At 38.9% G+C, this 27311-nt stretch overlaps 1 protein-coding gene and 1 pseudogene across 1 annotated transcript; both read right to left on the bottom strand.

Annotated features, from left to right (window-relative positions):
- Nucleotides 1-328: 328 nt before the first annotated feature.
- On the bottom strand, nt 329-12236 carry LOC124851656 (probable E3 ubiquitin-protein ligase HERC6). The gene is made up of 23 exons (XM_047339690.1): nt 11943-12236; nt 10640-10796; nt 10448-10524; nt 9694-9921; nt 9057-9148; nt 8820-8947; nt 8525-8679; nt 8052-8107; nt 7809-7894; nt 7627-7686; nt 6896-6992; nt 6121-6301; nt 5732-5883; nt 5217-5336; nt 5000-5098; nt 4682-4849; nt 3770-3910; nt 3456-3622; nt 2618-2681; nt 2460-2530; nt 1728-1911; nt 1210-1312; nt 329-1121 (listed from the first exon to the last, which is right to left on the bottom strand). Exons 1-23 carry the CDS (start codon nt 12160-12162, stop codon nt 925-927), a joined length of 3003 nt encoding a protein of 1000 aa, XP_047195646.1. The 5' UTR covers nt 12163-12236; the 3' UTR covers nt 329-924.
- A 2786-nt stretch (nt 12237-15022) lies between these two features.
- LOC124851655 lies at nt 15023-26353 on the bottom strand (annotated as a pseudogene).
- Nucleotides 26354-27311: the final 958 nt, after the last annotated feature.

Below are 27311 nucleotides of genomic sequence, written 5' to 3'. Positions count from 1 at the left end.
CGGTGGCTGCAGGGGTAAAGTAAAAAAACACAGACGTCACTTTCTACTTCTCGTAGCCTCAGTGAGACGAGAACATCAGCGTTTGCTTTTTCCGTTGCAGATTACACAGATGTTAAGGAAAACCCTGTGTTTCTGAACAAAGAATCGAATGAATAATGAAGTTGACTGGGACCTTTCTTTCAGGTTCAGATTCAAACTAGTTTACAGTGTCCAAGTGACGTCAGCATGAGATGAAAATTCATCACATCCTCTTTGGAGAGACATAGTGAGAACTTTTTTCTTCTTTATAAATCAGCACAAAAATACAAAAGGCACACATTTTCACAGCTAATGGTTATTAAAAGATTGTATTTTAATGTGTGGGCCTGTATCATGCTCTAAAATAATACATTAACATTTATTATTTGGTTATTAGGTAACAAATGAAAGAACAATTTCCTGATTATATACATGTCAGTAATGGACTTTCTTTCTTGTTTCTGTGTTTCTCGCTGTTTTTCTTTCTTTTTCCCTCTTTCCATTTCTTTCTCTTTCTCTCTTCTTTTTTACCATTTCTTTCTCTCTTTCTTTCCCTCTTTTTCAGTCTCTTATCTCTATTTTGCTCCTTATTTCTTTCTCTCTCTTTTTTTTCTTTCCCTCCCTACATTTATATATTTATATTTGTAACTCATCAAAGCTCTATAATATAGTTAACATGTGAAAGTGTCATCAACCATCACCAAGAGAACAAGGAAAAAGAAAATAATGCAGACAGGGTTTTAATGATAAGTGATAAAAATGATGCTACTAAATAAATCCACATTAACTCCCTTCATAATAATTGTTACTATTAATATATAATAACAATGTGCAGTGACTAACGGAAAGTAAGACACCATAGTTTCTTCAGGCTCTGGTTTCTTCTTTCTTATAGAAGCCTCCTTTTTAACGAATGGCCTGAAGAAGCCTGGTCTGCATGGTCCTCTCCACCGGGTACCTCTGGTAGTTGGGCAGCAACAACAGATGGTGACAGGTGAGGGATTCTGGCAGATGGAGTTCGCTGCTGTTGGGTAAGACGGTGACTCTCATCATGATGCTGTTCATACCCAGGAAGGGTACGCGGTCACAGCCTGTGAGGAACACTGGACACAGTGACATTGATGAGATGCTGGTTTAATCAATAAATCAATCAAGGTAGAGGAACAGCTTAAACACAGTCACAATACTTACGAAGGAATTTTTTCTTGTCCTCCGCTGTCAGTTCCTCAAACACCTCCCAGAAGGTGATGATGGTTGGATGTCCTTCATGATACTCTCCTTCATAAACTGTGTTCTGTTTGTAAAAACAACAATTAAAACCTATACACACAAATACAACAAGGGTTTTCGATTTAAAGGTTAGGAACACGAACTCCATAATGTCCACAAAGCCGTCGTTATTTTTCTGTTATTGTGTGGTAAGGGTGAGATTTTAAAATCGCAGGGAGAAAACCCTGAACCAACTATCGCGATCAGACATATTCGTTTTTTCCGATTTGCTATCTAAGATCTCTTGATTTGTTTGGTGTTAAGCAGTGGACTTACTGTCTTGGAAGAGTTCCTTAAAGTTACACAATGTAACTTTTACTGAACAACATTGCCCTCTGCAGCCTTACGTGGTGATTCATTCTGTTAGACTCTGTAAAATAGATCCTATGTGTTCTTAAGACTTCTCAAGACATAATGTTGTCTGATGGTTTTCAACAAACCTGCTTGAACACCTGCCAGTCGTAGTTTTCTTGGCCCACCATCACCGCCTGTAGCTCCTCCGGCTGGAAGAACTCCACCACATCCATGTCACACACTTTGAAAAACCCTCTCTTGAACTCTTCAAACACGCCCTCCACCGACTTGGTAAAGGCGTAGTTGAAAAAGGCATCAACGAACTCTTTCCTTTCAATAGAGAGAAATGAGAAAGTACAACTTCAGTCGGCAATTGAATATGGTGGTTTCATATTTGAACTTTACTGCCCACTGAATTTTTACCTGAGCCTTTTTTGTCTTGTTTTATAACAATTTCATTTGATCATTTTATTACAATACAGTCCTGTTTTATTTTAACTTTTATCAGAGAGTCCTTAGGTAGTTACAAAAGACAGTAAATCATTATATGAAATATCCCACTCATAGTGTCATTCTGAAGTTTCTAATACCCTGTTTTTTGTCCACTTGTATTTATTATCATTGCAGGCAAAAGCCAGATGTTTGTGCGTTTTTTTGACCAGCAGAAACGCAGCTTAACTGGTCACAAAGCATGCACCCACTTCATATGTTTAACCTCTAGATGGCAGCAATAGCAAGTTTTTTTGAACATTGTGAGGCTGGATATTGTTGTGTTAGTCAACGTCAGACATTGTCATAAAAAATAATCCTTTAAATATGTAACAGTCATGAAGCCAACCCATTGTGAGTGTTGTGTAGATGGTTCTGTATTAACACACTTGTTTGAGCCTGTGACAGGTTTTCCAGCTTCTTTTGGATCAAGCTCAACTTGCTCCCCACCCCAGGCCACCTGTAAAGAATCACAGTTACACTGGAATATGGCAGAAATAAGTTTAGGCAGCAGAGTATCAGTCTAACTGTGAGTAACTGAACCTACGTTAAAGGTTATGTACATATCTTCGTCTTTATCTGGAGTGTTGTCCATCAGGCAACGCCAAGACCTGAAGACACAGGAAACATGATCATGAGTAAGATCAAGTCTGTACAGTTGTGGTGTCATGGTGTTTAAATCATTATTTTAAGTCTACTTAGGGTTCCAATTCACAGGATGTCACTTTTGTAGAGTTAAACAATTTTTCCTAAGCTATATTCTTCCAGCATAACAGTGATACAACGGTTTTGGTTCCGGAAGTAAATGTCCCATTTCTGTTTTAAGCCAGGCCAAACAGCTAGGTGATAAATTATGATCATAAAACATTTGATTTAGAGCAAAGGAAATATAGGAAAACTGAAAAAAAGGCAAAGTACATGATTATTTTAAGAGTGAAGGAATTACGGATTCTTTAAACCACTGCATATTATCCCTTTTCAAAGACTTCCAGCACCTCTTCTTGAATTAAACCCTGATATTTATATAGTGTTGCAATTTATTGTAGTTTATAGCTTGTATGTATGTATATAGTATTTCAAATAGTGTATCGTACATTGATGTACAGTATTAATGCTGAGCGGTTCGATCCATTTCCTTTGTATCAGTGAGCTCCACCAATCAGAGACACAGCTACTACACCTGAGGATTGTGGGTAGTGTAGTACTTCTCCTTGACAATGCGACTAAAACACGTTTTTTTCTTTAAATGCAGTTGATATGAAACATTATTTCACAATCTCATAGCTTGTGGTGAGTCTACCTTGGATGGTTCAAATATTGTGACTGACAATCAAAATTCAAATTCAAAACAATGTTGCTGTTGAGCTCTATAAAAAATGTCTTACTCTGCCATGACAGGGTCGAACTCCTTCATGTCATCCATTGAGGGTTTGACGCCGACCAGCTTCTTGAAGAGAACCAGTGGGAAGGGCAGGTGGACAATGTTGTTGTTGTAAAGAGCCATGCCACACAGAACTCCGAACAGGAAGTAACGCTTCTCCTCCACTTTGGGCTGTTTGGTTTGTGAATAAAAAAGAAAACTATTACATGTATGATTTGGTAACATTTGATAACTGTTTACAGAAGACAAATCGTACAAATACCAGCTGAACTGGCTTTGGCCAATATGCGATTTTTCACTGAAATGAAATGCTCTTACTCTGGGAGGGAACCACATCAGAGTCTTGCTCTCGTTGTACATGAACATCTCAGACTCGGGAGCGATGAGCTCATCAAACATGTGGAGGAAGAGGTCCCTCTTGTTGACGTTCATCACCTTTCTCTCATCCACAAACTGCACCTAGGGAGGAGAGCGTAAATGACCCGCAGAACACAAACCCAATCAGCTCTGATGACAAATATCCAAGCATGACTTATAACTCATGGTATTGTGAAGAGACTTCAAATAGACACTTCCAAATTTATGACAATTAATTCCAGCACTTCACCTTCAAACAATCCTCTTGTTATTACACCAAATTCTAAAACTTTTGTGAGTCCCACAGGTTTGAGAACCAGAGAGTATATAAAGATGGTCGACTTCCTCCCACTATCCAGAAATGAAACCAAAATATCCCAGCATAAGAACGCTACCATTTTGCACATTAGGAGTCTGCACTGTGGCGATCGGGGGAGGAGGCCGCTGTATAAAGGTCCCACCGGAACACGCCCTCGACCAATCGCATGTCAGTCTCAGCTGTCAATAATGACATTCAAATTTTTAACCTAATTTTTACACAATCAAATAACTTAAAATGTATTGGATCAGTGTGATAAACTACCTAAACTTACACAAACCCTTTGAGAAATAAAATTTGACGTGCACTTTGACTTTAAAGTTTGGTCTATGTCCCATCCACTAACATGGAGAAGGCAGGCTTAAGACCTGTACTGCAGACAGCCACCAGGTGGTAATTGAGATGCTTTGGCATCACTTTTAGGGAGCAGTCATGTCGTCCATCTTTCTGTACAGTCGTGCAAGGTTAAATTGCTGGAGCGAGTGAACTAACGTCACTGCGAAAGCAACTGGATTAATTTTCAGAAGAACAAAGCTTTTTGATCGCCTGTTTACCAGAAGCTCTCTTTTGAAGAAGCAGTGGTCGGCCGCAGCCAGATGTCTGAAGGTGTCTTCGACGAGGTGAGATCGTCTCAGGGTCAGCTGGAAGGGTGGGGGCGGGGTAAAGTTTTGGGGATTTCTCAAAGCTTCTTCATCCCAGCAGTCAATTAAATGGCCCATTTTCTGTAAGCACAAAACCTCCTTTATGAAGAAATCACCACACAGATTTTAAAGCAGTTTTAATAGAATTACACAGTGTCTCTTAAGTTACAGTTGTACTACACAGTGCTGTTGATACTGATCTTCAGTCAAATGATCTCATCTCTGTTGTACCTTCATTACAGCCGAATGGATGATGAAGACCCTTGCCTTGCAATCCAGAGTCAACAAGAACGGGAAGCGGCAGAAAATGGCAGGTGTGTTTTCATCATCCTTTGAGAAAGTAATGGATCATTTGATCAGACGTTATTTTAGCAATAAGCACTACAGCAGAGATGTAAAACTCTTGAGGACACTGCAACATCACATATACTGGACTTTATGATTTTACCTCTGCTTTAGAAAATCCTAACCACAGACCAATGTCTACCTCCGGCTGCACAGTGTCCCTGATTTCCTCCATGTAAAACATGCTCAGTGGGACTTTGTAGGAATTTCCAGCTCTGTTGGCCTGTAAACAAATATTGTAATATGTTATAGAAAAAAGCATTGAAAGCATCAGATTTATACCTGGTCAGATGTATAGTTTTAAGCCAAAGTTCATAGGCTAAGCCAGTGGTTCCCAAATGGTGTGTGTGGCATAGTGAGAGAGAGAAAGAGAGAGAGAGCGAGAGAGAGCGAGAGAGACCCTAACCCTAACCCATCAAATTACGGCTTTATTTTCTAAATCTCAGAAGGTTTTTTTCTTCAATATGACCCAAACACTCCGTAGATACTAATAGATTCTTAGTCTTGAAATAAAAGACATTTTAATTTAATTTTTGATCCCTAATTCAACACGTATTGCAGATCCTGCACTGAAGCCACTGGTGATGATAAAAATGATCATAAAAATATGACACTGACCTTGTAAAGTAGTTTCAGAGCTTTCATCAGGTATCTGATTCCCGGGTTGTGAGTTTTCAAGAGGCGGTTTTTCAGCATGAAGGCGAGGGCGTTTTTGAAGACCATGATGTGCTTCATCAGGATAGAGGGTGACACCGAAGACCACCAGCCTCCTGCCGAACAAAATAACACGGTTAACTCACACTGTATGACTTCCACAGCAGAGAGCATTGTTGTATGGTTGATTATTTGTGTACAGTTTTATATTGTGCCCTTCCACATGTGGTTTGAGGTTAGAGCAGGAACATTATTTATGATATCAAGGAAAATATGAACATTTAAATTTCATAAGATTCAAAACTAACTCTTAGTATGGTAAACAAATAATGTATGGTAGGTAGGTAGTTTACTCAGCGCTGCCAGAGGCTTCTCTTTCAGATTTCCAATGATGATCGCCAGAGGCAGAGACCACTTGATGACGCTGGAGTCCTCTTGGAGAAGAGGGCACGTCAGCAGAATCAGCAGGATCTCTGGAGATTTTAGGGTCATCATTGATTCACAAAGCAATGGCACAAGGAGCTCAAGGTTCATCTGTGAGAAACATAACAAAATGAGATAATACAGTGATGTTGTTTGTATGTAAAAGAATCAGTCACTGAAGTACAAAATGCCTGTGGCCAAAGAGTCTAATGAATTATGACATAACAGTGGAGGTTTATTTCTAAGTCTAAGGCAGAAAACGTTCTTAAGATCACACGTTCACAAGGGAAACAAGTTTTGTGAGGTCACAGTGAGCTGTGCAGATGTAATTACATTCTCTATGGGTGTTCTTGATATATCCAGTTCTCGAGAACATGAGGTCACAGCCACCTTGACCTTTGACCACCAAACCTTCTCCCTGTGGTTGTTCGTCTCCACCAGTCAGTGCAGTTTATATACATTTTCCTTCAGACTCAAGAGGTCAGCGTGAGCTTTGGCCACTGAAATCGAATCAGTTCATCTTTGATGTTCCAAAGGGAACGTTAGCAACAAATTTGAAGGAATTTCCCAAAGGCGTTCTTGAGATATCGTGTTCCCAAGACCACATGCAGATGGATGAACAACCCAATGTCTTGGATCTGTCTCAAGCACAGAAGCATGATAATGATCTGAACGTGTGAAAATCAATCAAAGGAATTTCTTAACTGCTTGTTTGATCCATGGTATTTCCAACAGCTGGTCAAAAGCTCGGCTCGCAGCTTCCAGGTCGACAGTTAAAGCACCAGCTTCTAATGAACACCCACTGATAACACAGGCAAAGAATTCAAGTTTAGAACTGATTTATTATATTTTTACATTATCACTAAACTATTAATATCATTCGTTCAATGTCGTGCAATATTTATTGTATTACATGAATACATACACACTATTTTATATTAGTGTTAGTATATTATTTTATAGTCTATAATATTTACAACATAATATATTTATAATGTTTTTATTTCTGTGTCATGCAAATGCATTTGGCCCAATCCTTCTGAGGATTTCATGAACCCCAAATTATTTCATGGATGATATTACTTCTATCATTATATATTAACATCCTGTGCAATACTACTTCTCATTTCTTATTTCCGATATGTTTTTTTCTTTTTTAGTTTAGTTTTTACATATATTTTACAATCATGTAGGAGAATAAAGAATATATTGTATTTTTATATATCCAGGTGCTAGTCTTCTTACATTTACCCTACATATTTTATATACTATAATATAATAATATACTAATATTTTTGACTTATTTCTTTATACTTTATGTTTTGATTCTCTGCTATTGTAACTTTGGATTCATATCTGGAAGAAGAATTTCCTATTCTATCTTGTCTTATCTTAAAACATCACAGAAATCATAAGCCGATAACAAAAAAACTTACTTGTCTTTTGTGAAACTTGCAACAAGACTTGAATTTGTCAAAAATATTGACGATATTTCTCTGTTGCACAAAAAGAGAAAAGTATTGGAAGAGCCCCAAAACAGTCAGTCACTGATTATAATGCTAATATTGAATTTTTGAAAACATTAGCGTTAGCATATTAATATATTTAATAAAACTACCTCTTTGCCTCTGCATTGCCGTTTGTCATTGACAGCCATGTTTGCAGCTTCCTCTCATCGAGTCGTCCAGTTATCTGCCCATGACTCTTTAAAGAAAGTAGACATACATTGTAAGGCAGCCAGTTTAATAAACATGATAAAATACTTTAATCCTGAAATGAAACATTACAACTTTTGATGCACAGAACATGAAATCAATATAAATGTAGAAGTAAAATTTGTATTTTTATTTATTTTATTTACCTGCGCATGTGAAGAGTAAGTAAAGTTTGTGTTCCACCCGGCTGATATTTTCAAGTCTGTTTAAAGAAATAAAAACAATACTAACAAAATAATAAATAATAATATAAACAATAAATGATGATATATTTATGTCACATATATCTGCTAAACTTTCAAATCGTAAAGTGACCGAATTTTGCAGAAAATGTGTTGCTTTTCAAATCAAGATCCTTAAACAATCATTTAACTACATATTTTACTTCAAATCAAATTCTGTTTGATAGCCATGTTACTTATACAGAGGAAATGAGGAACCTTAAATGAAGTGGAGGGGATATGATCAAAGACACATACTCCCCACCGCCCTAACATACATACATACATACATACATACATACATACATACATACATACATACATACATACATACATACATACATACATACATACATACATACATACATACATACATACATACATACATACATACATACCAGTGGGTATGGCTGCTGCACTGTCAGCGGTCCATGGAAGTTGAACCAGAGTGGGACTCAGATTGTTCTCTGCTCGTCCAGTCCCAATTTGACCTTTGACCCCATTGCCAAAAGCCCACAGCTGACCAGATGAGCCCAACACCAGAGTGTGACTCCTGGGAAAGGAACCACATATATCATAAGTATTCTATAGAGTACTGGTAGATGATTAGTTATATATACTGACTATAATCATACTTGTGTTACCCTAAAAATATGTAAATGTAAAAATGCAGTTTCAGTGTGTCCTTTTTACCGGCCACATTCGATCTGTGAGGCAGGTCCGTCCAGACCATCGACCAATCTGGGTCTCACTTCATTGGCGGAGGAGCTGTGACCCAGCTGACCGTGGGTTCCCTCTCCAAAAGTGTAAACTTTACCATCCTAGAAATCAAACCATTGCATTGTTAGAAAAAGAGATGCCCACTCATTGGGTCAGTAAATCAAGACATCGGGATGAGAGGCAGACTGAGAAGATCAGTGAAGTTTGTACCTTTGTTAACACAGCGGAGTGAGCTTCTCCACAGCTCATGAAGGAGACACCCAGAGGTCTGAGCGCAGGTACCATACAGATGTTAAACCTGCCTGTTAGTCGTGGAAAGAAATGGGCATAAAAAGGACAACATTTATATTTTTAATTGATTACTTTAAATACCTTTTTCATAGCCTCCCTAAGATGAAATACATAATCCAGAGGTTAAGGTTGCTTTTGTGTTACCATTAAAAGCAAAGAATATTCTAAATAACCCAGAAAGTCTTTTTACAGCACTTTTCTCAAAAGGTCTAGTGTAAGATTTTTTTCTTCTCTTATGAGGTCACCGTGACCTAAATCTAATCAGATCATCCTTGAGTCCAAGTGAAGGTTTTTTACCAAATTTGAAGAAATTCCCTCATGATGTTCTTAAGATATCTTGTTCACAATAATGGGACGGACGGACGTGTGGATGGACAAATGGACAAACCGAAAACATAATGCCTCCAGACATTGGCTGTTGCCGACGCAGAGGCATAAAACTTGTCTACATTGTCTGCAGGTGGTAAGTGTATATATTGACATGTGTGAAATTGTCCAATATTATGGACAATCTGCTGCGTGAGTGTGTGACTGAGTTAAGGTAAATGATTTGTACCCTTCTCATCCACCCTGTTGAGCCCCAGCTGGCCAGATTTATTGGCTCCACAGCAGTACACCAGGCCTGCGAGTGTGAGGAACAGGGTGTGGCTGGCTCCGGCTGCTATCTGGGTCACAGGTACGCCGGACAGAGCGCACACCAGGACGGGCGTGGGCTGCAGGGCCACCTCCTTCCCCAGACCCAGCTGACCATGACTGTTCGAACCCCAGGAGAAGACGTCTCCTCCTGGGAAGTGAAGAGTGCAAAAATCAAACAGTTGTATTCGACTTGAATGTCTGTACACTTCATCAGCAGTGGTAGAAAACAAAGTATAAAAAGAAAATAAAAAGAATTTGCTCTGTTACTGTGCATGTGTGTGGCATTTGTGAACGTTTGAATGGTTTACTGAACTGCTGTTGTTTTTTCATACGCTGCATGTTGGCTCTATTTCAGAGGTCTGTTAACCAACCATCACAATCTTCAGACGCAAGTTTACAACTTTTATAAATAAAAGCTCTATTTTAGCTCAACATAAACTTTAGCAGCAAAAAAATCAAGTTGTGCTTTTACTTTATTAACAAAAGAGAAAGTGATTCTATGAAAGTTGCTGCCATGAATGAGATCAGCACTTCCCGTGAATGTCTGTGTCAGTCCGATATCGTTAAAAAAAGTAATCGATTTATTAAAATGATCTGAACCAAAGCGGTAGATTGAATTATAAAAAGCTTTGATACTGTAGTTGGAAAACACAAAAAGGTCATCAGTGTCTTACCTTTGGTCAACGCCAGCGAGTGGACGTTTCCACAGGCAACATGAATCACTGGTACCTGCAGTGGTATGGGCACCCGACTGCAATAAAATGAGACAATTGTAAAACGAAAACAGCTTTGCTTTCATCACCCACCATCTACTGGCTTTAGTGGTAGTATGCATAATGATTCACATATCACAGAGACTATATTGCCTTGGTCTGATGAAGGTTTGCTTTAGATCCACCAACATCCCCAGCTGTGCATTCTCTGCAGCCCCCCAGGAGAACACGTCTCCAGACGCACACACAGCCAGACAGTGGTCCTGACCACATGCCATCGTCACCACGTCGCCAAGCCCCTCCACACGACCTGACACGGGATGACAGACAAGAGAAAAAAACACCCACGCTAGAAAGTTAACTTAGGAATAGCAATACTTGTGTTAACACATTAATTTCAGTCTGATGTTATTGATGTAAAATCTGCCTAAACTGTTCAAAACTGTGATAAGCTACAACAAAGAGACACAATTTAAAGGAGTCAGACTGACAAACACAAAAGCAAGCCCCAGCATTGCCTAACTAGAAATCCCAAACATTGTGTGTATGTCTCCACCAACCAGGACAGTTAAGTCAACACACCATGACCTTTGACCACCCAAATCTAATCAGTTAATCTGTGAGTCGAAATGAATATTTGTGTGGCATTAGACAGGGATCTCTCCAGGTGTTCACAAGGCAAACATTTGTTTTATGAGGTCACAATGACCTTGACCTTTGACCTCCACATTCTAATCAGCCTTCTACAGGTGTCTCTGATATGTCATGTTCACAAGAACAGGAGGTCACCTTGACCTTTGACCAAGAGCTAATCAGTTCATCCTTGAGTCCAACTAAATGTATTAACCAGTACTGAATTAACCAGTGCCCACCAATACCCTGCAGTTCATCAGACTAAACTAGACAAAATATCCAAACCGTGAAAGCCACATTGTGCTGGGTGACCAAAATTTCCCACATGAACTTGAACGCAGCACAAAATTTAAATGCAGCTTCTGGTTAAGTTTCGTTTTCTGGACTGAAGAGACGGAAACGAAAGTGAGACACAGCCTCTGATGAGATGAACTGATAGATGTCATGAAAGAATTACATCAGTAAACACATGTTGACAAACATTACTGCAGACAACCAGATAATAATCCTGCAAATACCATTTCAACAGTAAAAGAACAGAAAAAGGTTGTATTCTTGATAGATAGATAGATAGATGAGATAGAGATAGAGAGAGAGAGAGAGAGAGAGAGAGAGAGAGAGAGAGAGAGAGAGAGAGAGAGAGAGATAGTTGTACTTTAATGATCCCAAATTCTTGTGTTACAGCAGCAAGGCATCATAAGACACTAAGTCAGAAGTAAAAATATAAGATTAAAAGAATACAAAAAATAAGGATAAAAAAAACAACTATAAATATAATTTATTGTTGTTGTTATTATTATTATTACTGTTATTGTTATTTTACCTGGTTTCCTTCCATCTTTGGGTGTCTTTCGTCCCAGTTGTCCCCTTGAGTTGTGTCCACATGAGAAAACGCCTCCATCCCCTGAGAGGAATAAAGTGAACTGGTCCCCACAGCAGATGGAGCTAATGTCCCGGGGGAAGGTCCAAGACACCGGGCTGAGGGCCGTCTGTGCCTCGTACTGTCCACTGGAGCTGTCCCCCCAACAGTACAGCTGCTCCATGTCTGCAGCTGAAGCTCTGAGGTGAAGCTCTGAAGTGAAGTGTTGACTCTGAGCTGTTCTGCCCTGATGAGGCAAATATATCCACTCACGCTGCCTTCGCGTGCCGTCGGACTTATTACGATCACACTCGCAAATATTCACTTAAACCACTAATTTTGCCAGTACAGCATATTGTATCTGTTTTTTCTACACTTAAAATGTCAAACAGGGTTTTTGAGTTCGTCGCTGGGTAACCATTGTCATTTAAATTAGACCAAAAGGGAAACCAAGATGGTAAGTTGCCTTATTTACGAGCATAGCAGGAAACTGTGAAGGCGGCATAAGAGGAGCAAAACCTAACGTGAAATTTCAGTACTTCAAACTATGTGAAGTGTGAATGAAGTGTTAGTCACTTTTAGAATATTATATAATGTATTATTATATAATATAGTATAATTAAGGAGCAATAGATGGGATTGTGTGTTTCATTTGATTCAATGAAATAGTATCTACATAATATTTTAAAACAATTAAATGGTAAATGATCTGTATTTTCTAGTCTTGGTTGACCACTCAGTGTTGTCCACACACACATTCATACAGTGCATCTGTGTGCAGCACTTTCTCTATACACACACTCATAACCCTCAATCTGGGGTTCAGTATCTTGCCCAAGGACATCTTTCATGCAGAATGGGGGAGGGTGGGATCAAACCACCAACCTTTTAGTTACTGGACAACCTGTTCTACATCCTGAGCCCAATAATTCAAGACCAAGAATTTCATTTTAAAATGAACTTTGTAAATTTGTTTGGCAGTAGTACAGTAAATCTTACGATTACAGAATGTGATGTAGACATACAGAGTTCTTTTGCTTTTTAATACAAAAACACACACATAATGTGGCATTTAGAGCAAATTATTTTATTTCAAGTAGTAACATTACATTATGACACAGAGTGCAGAGGATGTGGTACAAGCTGATTAACTGTTGGTTTTGGTTTCACAGAGATGAAAGTCAGGTTCTTATTTTCTCCCCAATGGTTTATCATCCACATCAACATGAACTCAGACAATAATGAAACTGAATACACAATAGATAAAGAATGACTCGCCCTGACTCAGCTTTAATTGATGCTACAGTTTCTCTATAAATATTCCATTTATTCTGATGTGGTTAGTTTGTTGCAATAAACACATTCAAACCTACAAGTTACAGTTTCAGTCTCTTCTTTATTTCACTCATTTATTGCAGCAGTAGAAAAGGTTTAGTATTTGGCGTCTTTGGCGTGTGTCTGTCTTTTTGTCTGTCCGGCCGTCCGTCCGGGTGTGTTCTTTCTTAGACGGATGGACGGACGGAAAGAAATGTGTGAATGAGGTTTGAGGCTTTAAGAACAAAGGACTGATAATAAACCCTCGGCACACAGAACAAGTACGCACACAATGCATCCATTTTTTTTTTTTTAACCAAGAAAAGACATAAATCTAATGCTTTATGATCATTTGATTCTTGAACTCTGCTCTGATTTGTTGTTATTCATGCACACCTCAGGTTTTCCCCGGAGCTGCTGGGAGTTGAGGCCAGCTCAGCGTTTGTGTGGTTGGTCATGGAGGTGCTGGCAGTCTTGCTGTCCCTCTACCTTGTGACCGTAAACACAGACCTCACAACCATAGACCTGCTGGCTTTTTCTGGCTACAAATATGTTGGGTATGGACATCATCTCTCTGTGTTTGTGTTTACATTTTCATCAGACTCTCTCTGTTTGTATTATTTGCATTTAATGATTTGATTTATCAATTTGTATTTCTTTTTGCTCGGTTGCTGCAAATTTTCTCTTAAGTGATACTAAGGAAAGAATTAATTTCAGCTTTTTTAAATTCTCTCAGTTAAAAACTGATTTTTGTTTTTCTCTTCAGGATGATCGTAGGTGTAGTAGCAGGCCTGTTGTTTGGGAAGCCAGCGTATTATCTCTCTCTACTGTGGTGCTGTGCTGCCATCTTTGTCTTCATGGTGAGTATAAGAGCTTTAACTGTTGATCTTCACTGACAGAATTCCTGTTTACAAATAACTGAGGACGCTTGTTCAGCTACATTTAGTAAACACATGGTTACAATACAGACTGATCATGATGGTTGACGTTTGCTTATTTTCCTGCTGGAAGACATTATTTAACCTTTTGATGTAAATGTGCTCAAGACTCATTTGACAGCTTTAGCAAATATAACACATGTAATCCCACTGAGGAGTGTATGCATGTAAAATAATGCAATCTTGTACTTACACCATGAGCGAATTTCTACCTATTTTGTATAAATGTTAACTTGGACTAAAAATGAACTGATAAGTTTGGTGTTTGAGGGGCAAAGGTCACTGTCACCTTATAAGAGACTTTTGGTCTTGTGCATGCAGCAGAACACCTTCAGGAATTCCTTCAAATTTAGTAGAAAGGTTCGGGTGGATTCAAGGATGAACTGAATAAAATCTGGTGCTGAAAGGTCAAGGTCACAGTTGCCTCCTGTTCTTGTAAACATGATACATTGGTAACACCAGTAGATCATTTCATTAGGTGCGTTCGACTTGGACTTGGTCTGACTGTCTGACTTGATCTGCCGGCGACTGCAGGGGTAAAGTAAAAAAACACAGACGTCACTTTCTACTTTTCGTAGCCTCAGTGAGACGAGAACATCAGCGTTTGCTTTTTCCGTTGCAGATTACACAGATGTTTAGGAAAACCCTGTGTTTCTGAACAGAGAATCGAATGAATAATGAAGTTGACTGGGACCTTTCTTTCAGGTTCAGATTCAAACTAGTTTACAGTGTCCAAGTGACGTCAGCATGAGATGAAAATTCATCACATCCTCTTTGGAGAGACATAGTGAGAACTTTTTTCTTCTTTATAAATCAGCACACAAAAAATACAAAATAAGGTAACAAATGACAGAGCAATTAACCATTTCCTGATTATATACATGTCAGTAATGCACTTTCTTTCTTGTTTCTATGTTTCTCTTTCTTTTTCCCTCTTTTGATTTATTTCTCTTTCTCTTCTTTTTTTTTACCATTTCTTTCTTTACTTCTTTCCCTCTCTTTCTGTCTCTTATCTCTATTTTGCTCCTTATTTCTTTCTCTCTCTCTTTTTTCCCCCCCTCCCTATATTTATATATTTATATTTGTAATTCATCAAAGCTCTATAATATAGTTAACATGTGCAAGTGTCATCAACCATCACCAAGAGAACTAGGAAAAAGAAAATAATGCAGACAGGGTTTTAACGATAAGTGATAAAAATGATGCTACTAAATAAATCCACATTAACTCCCTTCATAATAATGTTACTATTAATATATAATAATAACAATGTGCAGTGACTAACGGAAAGTAAGACACCATAGTTTCTTCAGGCTCTGGTTTCTTCCTTCTTATAGAAACCTCCTTTGTAACGAATGGCCTGAAGAAGCCTGGTCTGCATGGTCCTCTCCACCGGGTACCTCTGGTAGTTGGGCAGCAACAACAGATGGTGACAGGTGAGGGATTCTGGCAGATGGAGTTCGCTGCTGTTGGGCAAGACGGTGACTCTCATCATGATGCTGTTCATACCCAGGAAGGGTACGCGGTCACAGCCTGTGAGGAACACTGGACACAGGGACATTGATGAGATGCTGGTTTAATCAATAAATCAATCAAGGTAGAGGAACAGCTTAAACACAGTCACAATACTTACAAAGGAATTTTTTCTTGTCCTCAGCTGTCAGTTCCTCAAACACCTCCCAGAAGGTGATGATGGTTTGATGTCCTTCATGATACTCTCCTTCATAAACTGTGTTCTGTTTGTAAAAACAACAATTAAAACCTATACACACAAATACAACAAGGCTTTTCGATTTAAAGGTTAGGAACACGAACTCCATGATGTCCACAAAGCCGGCGTTATTTTTCTGTTATTGTGTGGTAATCTGAGTGAGATTTTAAAATCGCAGGGAGAAAACCCTGAACCATCTATCGAGATCAGACATATTCTGTTTTTCTGATTTGCCATCTAGGATTTCTTGTGTTGATTTGTTTGGTGTTAAGCAGTGGACTTACTGTCTTGGAAGAGTTCTTAAAGTTACACAATGTAACTTTTACTGAACAACATTGCCCTCTGCAGCCTTACGTGGTGATTCATTCTGTTAGACTCTGTAAAATAGATCCTATGTGTTCTTAAGACATAATGTTGTCTGATGGTTTTCAACAAACCTGCTTGAACACCTGCCAGTCGTAGTTTTCTTGGCCCACCATCACCGCCTGTAGCTCCTCCGGCTGGAAGAACTCCACCACATCCATGTCACACACTTTGAAAAACCCTCTCTTGAACTCTTCAAACACGCCCTCCACCGACTTGGTAAAGGCGTAGTTGAAAAAGGCATCAACGAACTCTTTCCTTTCAATAGAGAGAAATGAGAAAGTACAACTTCAGTCGTCTGTCCACAGAAATTGAATATTTTGAGTATGGTGGTTTCATATTTGAACTTTACTGCCCACTGAATTTTTACCTGACTCTTTTTTTTGTCTTGTTTTATAACAATTTCATTTGATCATTTTATTACAATACAGTCCTGTTTTATTTTAACTTTTATCAGAAAGTCCTTAGGTAGTTACAAAAGACAGTAAATCATTATATGAAATATCCCACTCATAGTGTCATTCTGAAGTTTCTAATACCCTGTTTTTTGTCCACTTGTATTTATTAACATTGCAGGCAAAAGCCAGATGTTTGTGCGTTTTTTTGACCAGCAGAAACACCGCTTAACTGGCCACAAAGCATGCACCCACTTCATATGTTTAACCTCTAGATGGCAGCAATAGCAAGTTTTTTTGAACATTGTGAGGCTGGATATTGTTGTGTTAGTCAACATCAGACATTGTCATAAAAAATAATCCTTTCAATATGTAACAGTCGTGAAGCCAACCCATTGTGAGTGTTGTGTAGATGGTTCTGTATTAACACACTTGTTTGAGCCTGTGACAGGTTTTCCAGCTTCTTTTGGATCAAGCTCAACTTGCTCTCCACCCCAGGCCACCTGTAAAGAATCACAGTTACACTGGAATATGGCAGAAATAAGTTTAGGCAGCAGAGTATCAGTCTAACTGTGAGTAACTGAACCTACGTTAAAGGTTATGTACATATCTTCGACTACATCTGGAGTGTAGTCCATCAAGCAACGCCAAGACCTGAAGACACAGGAAACATGATCATGAGTAAGATCAAGTCTGTACAGTTGTGGTGTCATGGTGTTTAAATCATTATTTTAAGTCTACTTAGGGTTCCAATTCACAGGATGTCACTTTTGTAGAGTTTCTTTAAACGGATTCTTTAAACCACTGCATATTATCCCTTTTCAAAGACTTCCAGCACCTCTTCTTGAATTAAACCCTGATATTTATATAGTGTTGCAATTTATTGTAGTTTATATCTTGTATGTATGTATATAGTATTTCAAATAGTGTATAGTACATTGATGTACAGTATTAACGCTGAGCGGTTCGATCCATTTCCTTTGTATCAGTGAGCTCCACCAATCAGAGACGCAGCTTCTACACCTGAGGATTGTGGGTAGTGTAGTACTTCTCCTTGACAATGCGACTAAAACACGTTTTTCTTTAAATGCAGTTGATATGAAACATTATTTCACAATCTCATAGCTTGTGGTGAGTCTACCTTGGATGGTTAAAACATTGTGAATGACAATCAAAATTCAAATTCAAAACAATGTTGCTGTTGAGCTCTATAAAAAATGTCTTACTCTGCCATGACAGGGTCGAACTCCTTCATGTCATCCATTGAGGGTTTGACGCCGACCAGCTTCTTGAAGAGAACCAGTGGGAAGGGCAGGTGGACAATGTTGTAGTTGTAAAGAGCCATGCCACACAGAACTCCGAACAGGAAGTAACGCTTCTCCTCCACTTTGGGCTGTTTGGTTCGTGAATAAAAAAGAAAACTATTACATGTATGATTTGGTAACATTTGATAACTGTTTACAGAAGACAAATCGTACAAATACCAGCTGAACTGGCTTTGGCCAATACGCGATTTTTCACTGAAATGAAATGCTCTTACTCTGGGAGGGAACCAAATCAGAGTCTTGCTCTCGTTGTACATGAACATCTCAGACTCGGGAGCGATGAGCTCATCAAACAGGTGGAGGAAGAGGTCCCTCTTGTTGACGTTCATCACCTTTCTCTCATCCACAAACTGCACCTAGGGAGGAGAGCATAAATGACCCGCAGAACACAAACCCAATCAGCTCTGATGACAAATATCCAAGCATGACTTATAACTCATGGTATTGTGAAGAGACTTCAAATAGACACTTCCAAATTTATGACAATTAATTCCAGCACTTCACCTTCAAACAATCCTCTAGTTATTACACCAAATTCTAAAACTTTTGTGAGTCCCACAGGTTTGAGAACCAGAGAGTATATAAAGATGGTCGACGCGACACTTCCTCCCACTGCAGACAGCCACCAGGTGGTGATTGAGATGCTTTGGCATCACTTTTAGGGAGCAGTCATGTCGTCCATCTTTCTGTACAGTCGTGCAAGGTTAAATTGCTGGAGCGAGTGAACTAACGTCACTGCGAAAGCAACCGGATTAATTTTCAGAAGAACAAAGCTTTTTGATCGCCTGTTTACCAGAAGCTCTCTTTTGAAGAAGCAGTGGTCAGCCGCAGCCAGATGTCTGAAGGTGTCTTCGACGAGGTGAGATCGTCTCAGGGTCAGCTGGAAGTGTGGGGGCAGGGGAAAGTTTTGGGGATTTCTCAAAGCTTCTTCATCCCAGCAGTCAATTAAATGGCCCATTTTCTGTAAACACAAAAACCTCCTTTATGAAGAAATCACCACAGATTTTAAAGCAGTTTTAATAGAATTACACAGTGTCTCTTAAGTTACAGTTGTACTACACAGTGCTGTTGATACTGATCTTCAGTCAAATGATCTCATCTCTGTTGTACCTTCATTACAGCCGAATGGATGATGAAGACCCTTGCCTTGCAATCCAGAGTCAACAAGAACGGGAAGCGGCAGAAAATGGAAGGTGTGTTTTCATCATCCTTTGAGAAAGTAATGGATCATTTGTTAAGACGTTATTTTAGCAATAAGCACTACAGCAGAGATGTAAAACTCAACATCACATATACTGGACTGTATGATTTTACCTCCGCTTTAGAAAATCCTAACCACAGACCAATGTCTACCTCCGGCTGCACAGTGTCCCTGATTTCCTCCACGTAAAACATGCTCAGTGGGACTTTGTAGGAATTTCCAGCTTTGTTGGCCTGTAAACAAATATTGTAATATGTTATAGAAAAAAGCATTGAAAGCATCAGATTTCTACCTGGTCAGATGTATAGTTTTAAGCCAAAGTTCATAGGCTAAGCCAGTGGTTCCCAAATGGTGTGTGTGGCATAGTGAGAGAGAGAAAGAGAGAGCGAGAGAGCAAGAGAGAGAGAGAGAGATAGAGCGAGAGAGAGAGAGAGAGAGAGAGAGAGAGAGAGAGAGGGAGAGAGAGAGAACATATGATATAAGTGGTTTCTACGGTATCAAATTACATCTTTATTCTCTAAATCTCAGAAGGTTTTTTTCTTCAATATGACCCAAACACTCCGTCGTAGAAAATAGATTCTTAGTCTTGAGATAAAAGACATTTTAATTTAATTTTTGATCCCTAATTCAACACGTATTGCAGATCCTGCACTGAAGCCACTGGTGATGATAAAAATGATCATAAAAATATGACACTGACCTTGTAAAGTAGTTTCAGAGCTTTCATCAGGTATCTGATTCCCGGGTTGTGAGTTTTCAAGAGGCGGTTTTTCAGCATGAAGGCGGGCGTTTTGAAGACCATGATGTGCTTCATCAGGATAGAGGGTGACACCGAAGACCACCAGCCTCCTGCCGAACAAAATAACACGGTTAACTCACACTGACTTCCACAGCAGAGAGCATTGTTGTATGGTTGATTATTTGTGTAGTTTTATATTGTGCCCTTCCACATGTGGTTTGAGGTTAGCGCAGGAACATTATTGATGATATCAAGGAAAATATGAACATTTAAATTTCATAAGATTCAAAACTAACTCTTCGTATGGTAAACAAAAAATGTATGGTAGGTAGGTAGTTTACTCAGCGCTGCCAGAGGCTTCTCTTTCAGATTTCCAATGATGACGGCCAGAAGCAGCGACCCCATCATGACGCTGGAGTCCTCTTGGAGAAGAGGGCACGTCAGCAGAATCAGCAGGATCTCTGGAGATTTTAGGGTCATCGTTGATTCACAAAGCAATGGCACAAGGAGCTCAAGGTTCATCTGTGAGAAACATAACAAAATGAGATAATACAGTGATGTTGTTTGTATGTAAAAGAATCAGTCACTGAAGTACAAAATGCCTGTGGCCAAAGAGTCTAATGAATTATGACATAACAGTGGAGGTTTATTTCTAAAGTCTAAGGCAGAAAACATTAAGTAGAGTGACCTCCCTGTGGTTGTTCGTCTCCACCAGTCAGGGCAGACTTTGAGATACAACCAGGATCTTGACCTTTGACCACCCAAATCTAATCTGGTAATCCACGAGTCTAAATGAACATTTGTGCCAAATTTGAATGGATTGTCACAGTTCTTAAGATCACACGTTTACAAGGGAAACAAGTTTTGTGAGGTCACAGTGAGCTGTGCAGATGTAATTAAATTCTCTATGGGTGTTCTTGATATATCCAGTTCTCATGAACATGAGGTCACAGCCACCTTGACCTTTGACCACCAAACCTTCTCCCTGTGGTTGTTCGTCTCCACCAGTCACTGCAGTTTATATACATTTTCCTTCAGACTCAAGAGGTCAGCGTGAGCTTTGGCCACTGAAATCTAATCAGTTCATCTTTGGCGTTCAAAGGAACGTTAGCAACAAATGTGAAGGAATTTCCAAAAGCGTTCTTGAGATATCGTGTTCACAAGACCACATGCAGATGGATGAACAACCCAATGTCTTGGGTCTGTCTCAAGCACAGAAGCATGATAATGATCTGAACGTGTGAAAATCAATCAAAGGAATTTCTTAACTGCTTGTTTGATCCATGGTATTTCCAACAGCTGGTCAAAAGCTCGGCTCGCAGCTTCCAGGTCGACAGTTAAAGCACCAGCTTCTAATGAACACCCACTGATAACACAGGCAAAGAATTCAAGTTTAGAACTGATTTATTATATTTTTACATTTTCACTAAACTATTAATATCATTCGTTCAATGTTGTGCAATATTTCTTGTATTACATGAATACATACACACTATTTTATATTAGTGTTAGTATATTATTTTATAATCTATATTATATTTACAACATAATATATTTATAATGTTTTTATTTCTGTGTCATGCAAATGCATTTGGCCCAATCCTTCTGAGGATTTCATGAACCCCAAATTATTTCATGGATGATATTACTTCTATTATTATATATTAACATCCTGTGCAATATTACTTCTCATTTCTTATTTCCAATATGTTTTTTTCTTTTTTAGTTTAGTTTTTACATATATTTTACAATCATGTAGGAGAATAAAGAATATATTGTATTTTTATATATCCAGGTGCTAGTCTTCTTACATTTACCCTACATATTTTAACATTATATACTATAATATAATAATATACTAATATTTTTGACTTATTTCTTTATACTTTATGTTTTCATTCTCTGCTATTGTAACTTTGGATTTATATCTGGAAGAAGAATTTCCTTTGGGACAAATAAAATTCTATCTTGTCTTATCTTAAAACATCACAGAAATCATAAGCCGATAAAAAAACTTACTTGTCTTTTGTGAAACTTGCAACAAGACTTGAACTTGTCAAAAATATTGACGATATTTCTCTGTTGCACAAAAAGAGAAAAGTATTGGAAGAGCCCCAAAACATCAGTCACTGATTAGAGTGCTAATATTACATTTTTGAAAACATTAGCGTTAGCATATTAATATATTTAATAAAACTACCTCTTTGCCTCTGCATTGCCGTGTGTCATTGACAGCCATGTTTGCAGCTTCCTCTCATCGAGTCGTCCAGTTATCTGCCCATGACTCTTTAAAGAAAGTAGACATACATTGTAAGGCAGCCAGTTTAATAAACATGATAAAATACTTTAATCCTGAAATGAAACATTACAACTTTTGATGCACAGAACATGAAATCAGTATTAATGTAGAAGTCAAATTTTTATTTTTATTTATTTTATTTACCTGCGCATGTGAAGAGTAAGTAAAGTTTGTGTTCCACCCGGCTGATATTTTCAAGTCTGTTTAAAGAAATAAAAACAATAATGACAAATAAGAAATAATAATATTAATAATAAAATTATGATATATTTATGTCACATATATCTGCTAATCTTTGAAATCCTAACGTGACAGAATTTTGCAGAAAATGTGTTGCTTTTCAAATCAAGATCCTTAAACAATCATTTAACTACATATTTTACTTTAATCAAATTCTGTTTGATAGCCATGCTACTAATACTGAGGAAATGAGGAACTTTAAATGAAGTGGAGGATATGATCAAAGACACATACTCCCCACCGCCTAACATACATACATACATACATACAACATACATACATACATACATACATACATACATACATACATACATACATACATACATACATACCAGTTGGTATGGATGCTGCACTGTCAGCGGTCCATGGAAGTTGAACCAGAGTGGGACTCAGATTGTTCTCTGCTCGTCCAGTCCCAATTTGACCTTTGACCCCATTGCCAAAGCCCACAGCTGACCAGGCAGGCCCAACACCAGAGTGTGACTCCTGGGAAAGGAACCACATATATCATAAGTATTCTATAGAGTACTGGTAGATGATTAGTTATATATACTGACTATAATCATACTTTAATCATTGTGTTACCCTAAAAATATGTAAATGTAAAAATGCAGTTTCAGTGTGTCCTTTTTACCGGCCACATTCGATCTGTGAGGCAGGTCCGTCCAGACCATCGACCAATCTGGGTCTCACTTCATTGGCGGAGGAGCTGTGACCCAGCTGACCGTGGGTTCCCTCTCCAAAAGTGTAAACTTTACCATCCTAGAAATCAAACCATTGCATTGTTAGAAAAAGAGATGCCCACTCATTGGGTCGGTAAATCAAGACATCGGGATGAGAGGCAGACTGAGAAGATCAGTGAAGTTTGTACCTTTGTTAACACAGCGGAGTGAGCTTCTCCACAGCTCATGAAGGAGACACCCAGAGGTCTGAGCGCAGGTACCATACAGATGTTAAACCTGCCTGTTAGTCGTGGAAAGAAATGGGCATAAAAAGGACAACATTTATATTTTTAATTGATTACTTTAAATATCTTTTTCATAGCCTCCCTAAGATGAAATTTTTTTTCTTCTCTTATGAGGTCACCGTGACCTAAATCTAATCAGATCATCCTTGAGTCCAAGTGAAGGTTTTTTACCAAATTTGAAGAAATTCCCTCATGACATTCTTAAGATATCTTGTTCACAATAATGGGACGGACGGACGTGTGGATGGACGAATGGACAAACCAAAAACATAATTCCTCCAGACACTGGCTGTTGCATAAAACTTGTCTACATTGTCTGCAGGTGATAAGTGTATATATTGACATGTGTGAAATTGTCCAATATTATGGACAATCTGCTGCGTGAGTGTGTGACTGAGTGAAGGTAAATGATTTGTACCCTTCTCATCCACCCTGTTGAGCCCCAGCTGGCCAGATTTATTGGCTCCACAGCAGTACACCAGGCCTGCGAGTGTGAGGAACAGGGTGTGGCTGGCTCCGGCTGCTATCTGGGTCACAGGTACGCCGGACAGAGCGCACACCAGGACGGGCGTGGGCTGCAGGGCCACCTCCTTCCCCAGACCCAGCTGACCATGACTGTTCGAACCCCAGGAGAAGACGTCTCCTCCTGGGAAGTGAAAAGAGTGCAAAAATCAAACAGTTGTATTTGACTTGAATGTCTGTACACTTCATCAGCAGTGGTAGAAAATAAAATAAAAAGAATTTGCTTTGTTACTGTGCATGTGTGTGGCATTTATGAAAGTTTGAATGGTTTACTGAACTGCTGTTGTTTTTTCATACGCTGCATGTCGGCTCTATTTCAGAGGTCTGTTAACCAACCATCAAAATCTTCAGACCCAAGTTTACAACTTTTATAAATAAAAACTCTAATTTAGCTCGACATAAACTTTTGCAGCAAAAAAATCAAGTTGTGCTTTTACTTTATTGACAAAAGAGAAAGTGATTCTATGAAAGTTGCTGCCATGAATGAGATCAGCACCCGCACTTCCCGTGAATGTCTGTGTCAGTCCGATATCGTTAAAAAAAGTAATCGATTTATTAAAATGATCTGAACCAAAGCGGTAGAATGAATTATAAAAAGCTTTGATACTGTAGTTGGAAAACACAAAAAGGTCATCAGTGTGTTTAGTCTCTTACCTTTGGTCAATGCCAGAGAGTGGACGTTTCCACAGGCAACATGAATCACTGGTACCTGCAGTGGTATGGGCACCCGACTGCAATAAAATGAGACAATTGTAAACCGAAAACAGCTTTGCTTTCATCACCCACCATCTACTGGCTTTAGTGGTAGTATGCATAATGATTCACATATCACAGAGACTATATTGCCTTGGTCTGATGAAGGTTTGCTTTAGATCCACAAACATCCCCAGCTGTGCATTCTCTGCAGCCCCCCAGGAGAACACGTCTCCAGACGCACACACAGCCAGACAGTGGTCCTGACCACATGCCATCGTCACCACGTCGCCAAGCCCCTCCACACGACCTGACACGGGATGACAGACAAGAGAAAAAAACACCCACGCTAGAAAGTTAACTTAGGAATAGCAATACTTGTGTTAACACATTAATTTCAGTCTGGTGTTAATGATGTAAAATCTGCCTAAACTGTTCAAAACTGTGATAAGCTACAACAAAGAGACACAATTTAAAGGAGTCAGACTGACAAACACAAAAGCAAGCCTCAGCATGGCCTAACTAGAAATCCCAGTCTCCACCAACCAGGACATGACCTTTGACCACCCAAATCTAATCAGTTAATCTGTGAGTCTGTGAATATTTGTGTGGCATTAGACAGGGATCTCTCCAGGTGTTCACAAGGCAAACATTTGTTTTATGATGTCACAATGACCTTGACCTTTGACCTCCAAATTATAATCAGCCTTCTACAGGTGTCTCTGATATGTCATGTTCACAAGAACAGGAGGTCACCTTGACCTTTGACCAAGACCTAATCAGTTCATCCTTGAGTCCAACTAAATGTATTAACCAGTACTGAATTAACCAGTGCCCACCAATACCCTGCAGTTCATCAGACTAAACTAGACAAAATATCCAAACCGTGAAAGCCACATTGTGCTGGGTGACCAAAATTTCCCACATGAACTTGAACGCAGCACAAAACTTAATTGCAGCTTCTGGTTAAGTTTCGTTTTCTGGACTGAAGAGACGGAAACGAAAGTGAGACACAGCCTCTGATGAGATGAACTGATAGATGTCATTAAAGAATTACATCAGTAAACACATGTTGACAAACATTACTGCAGACAACCAGATAATAATCCTGCAAATACCATTTCAACAGTAAAAGAACAAAAAAGGTTGTATTCTTGATAGATAGAGAGAGAGAGAGAGAGAGAGAGAGAGAGAGATAGTTGTACTTTAATGATCCCAAATTCTTGTGTTACAGCAGCAAGGTATCATAAGACACTAAGTCAGAAGTAAAAATATAAGATTAAAAGAATACAAAAAACAAGGATAAAAAAAACAACTACAAATATAATTTATTGTTGTTGTTATTATTATTATTACTGTTATTGTTATTTTACCTGGTTTCCTTCCATCTTTGGGTGTCTTTCGTCCCAGTTGTCCCCTTGAGTTGTGTCCACATGAGAAAACGCCTCCATCCCCTGAGAGGAATAAAGTGAACTGGTCCCCACAGCAGATGGAGCTAATGTCCCGGGGGAAGGTCCAAGACACCGGGCTGAGGGCCGTCTGTGCCTCGTACTGTCCACTGGAGCTGTCCCCCCAACAGTACAGCTGCTCCATGTCTGCAGCTGAAGCTCTGAGGTGAAGCTCTGAAGTGAAGTGTTGACTCTGAGCTGTTCTGCCCTGATGAGGCAAATATATCCACTCACGCTGCCTTCGCGTGCCGTCGGACTTATCACGATCACACTCGCAAATATTCACTTAAACCACTAATTTTGACAGTGCAGCATATTGTATCTGTTTTTTCTACACTTAAAATGTCAAACAGGGTTTTTGAGTTTGTCGCTGGGTAACCATTGTCATTTAAATTAGACCAAAAGGGAAACCAAGATGGTAAGTTGCCTTATTTACGAGCATAGCAGGAAACTGTGAAGGCGGCATAAGAGGAGCAAAACCTAACTTGAAATTTCAGTACTTCAAACTATGTGAAGTGTGAATGAAGTGTTAGTCACTTTTATAATATTATATAATGTATTATTATATAATATAGTATAATTAAGGAGCAATAGATGGGATTGTGTGTTTCATTTGATTCAATGAAATAGTATCTACATAATATTTTAAAACAATTAAATGGTAAATGATCTGTATTTTCCAGTCTTGGTTGACCACTCAGTGTTGTCCACACACACATTCATACAGTGCATCTGTGTGCAGCACTTTCTCTATACACACACTCATAACCCTCAATCTGGGGTTCAGTATCTTGCCCAAGGACATCTTTCATGCAGAATGGGGGAGGGTGGGATCAAACCACCAACCTTTTAGTTACTGGACAACCTGTTCTACATCCTCGAGCCCAAGTTGTTGCAATAAACACATTCAAACCTACAAGTTACAGTTTCAGTCTCTTCTTTATTTCACTCATTTATTGCAGCAGTAGAAAAGGTTTAGTATTTGGCGTCTTTGGCGTGTGTCCGTCTTTTTGTCTGTACGGCCGTCCGTCCAGGTGTGTTCTTTCTTAGACGGACGGACGGACGGAAAGAAATGTGTGAATGAGGTTTGAGGCTTTAAGAACAAAGGACTGATAATAAACCCTCGGCACACAGAACAAGTACGCACACAATGCATCCATTTTTTTAAAAAAATGGAT

The sequence above is a fragment of the Hippoglossus stenolepis genome, chromosome 4, assembly GCF_022539355.2.
Source record: "Hippoglossus stenolepis isolate QCI-W04-F060 chromosome 4, HSTE1.2, whole genome shotgun sequence".
Taxonomy (NCBI): domain Eukaryota; kingdom Metazoa; phylum Chordata; class Actinopteri; order Pleuronectiformes; family Pleuronectidae; genus Hippoglossus; species Hippoglossus stenolepis.
This window is presented reverse-complemented; position numbering and strand designations above follow the sequence as displayed.

Excerpts from the sequence above, each read along its gene's own strand:
- LOC124851656 (XM_047339690.1), bottom strand. The coding sequence starts at position 12,162 with ATGGAGCAGCTGTACTGTTGGGGGGACAGCTCCAGTGGACAGTACGAG. Across the intron at positions 6,993-7,626 it reads GCAAGTTTCACAAAAGACAA|TGGGTGTTCATTAGAAGCTG; the intron begins GTAAGTTTTTTT and ends CTGTGTTATCAG. Across the intron at positions 1,912-2,459 it reads CCTGTCACAGGCTCAAACAA|GAAAGAGTTCGTTGATGCCT; the intron begins GTGTGTTAATAC and ends CTCTATTGAAAG.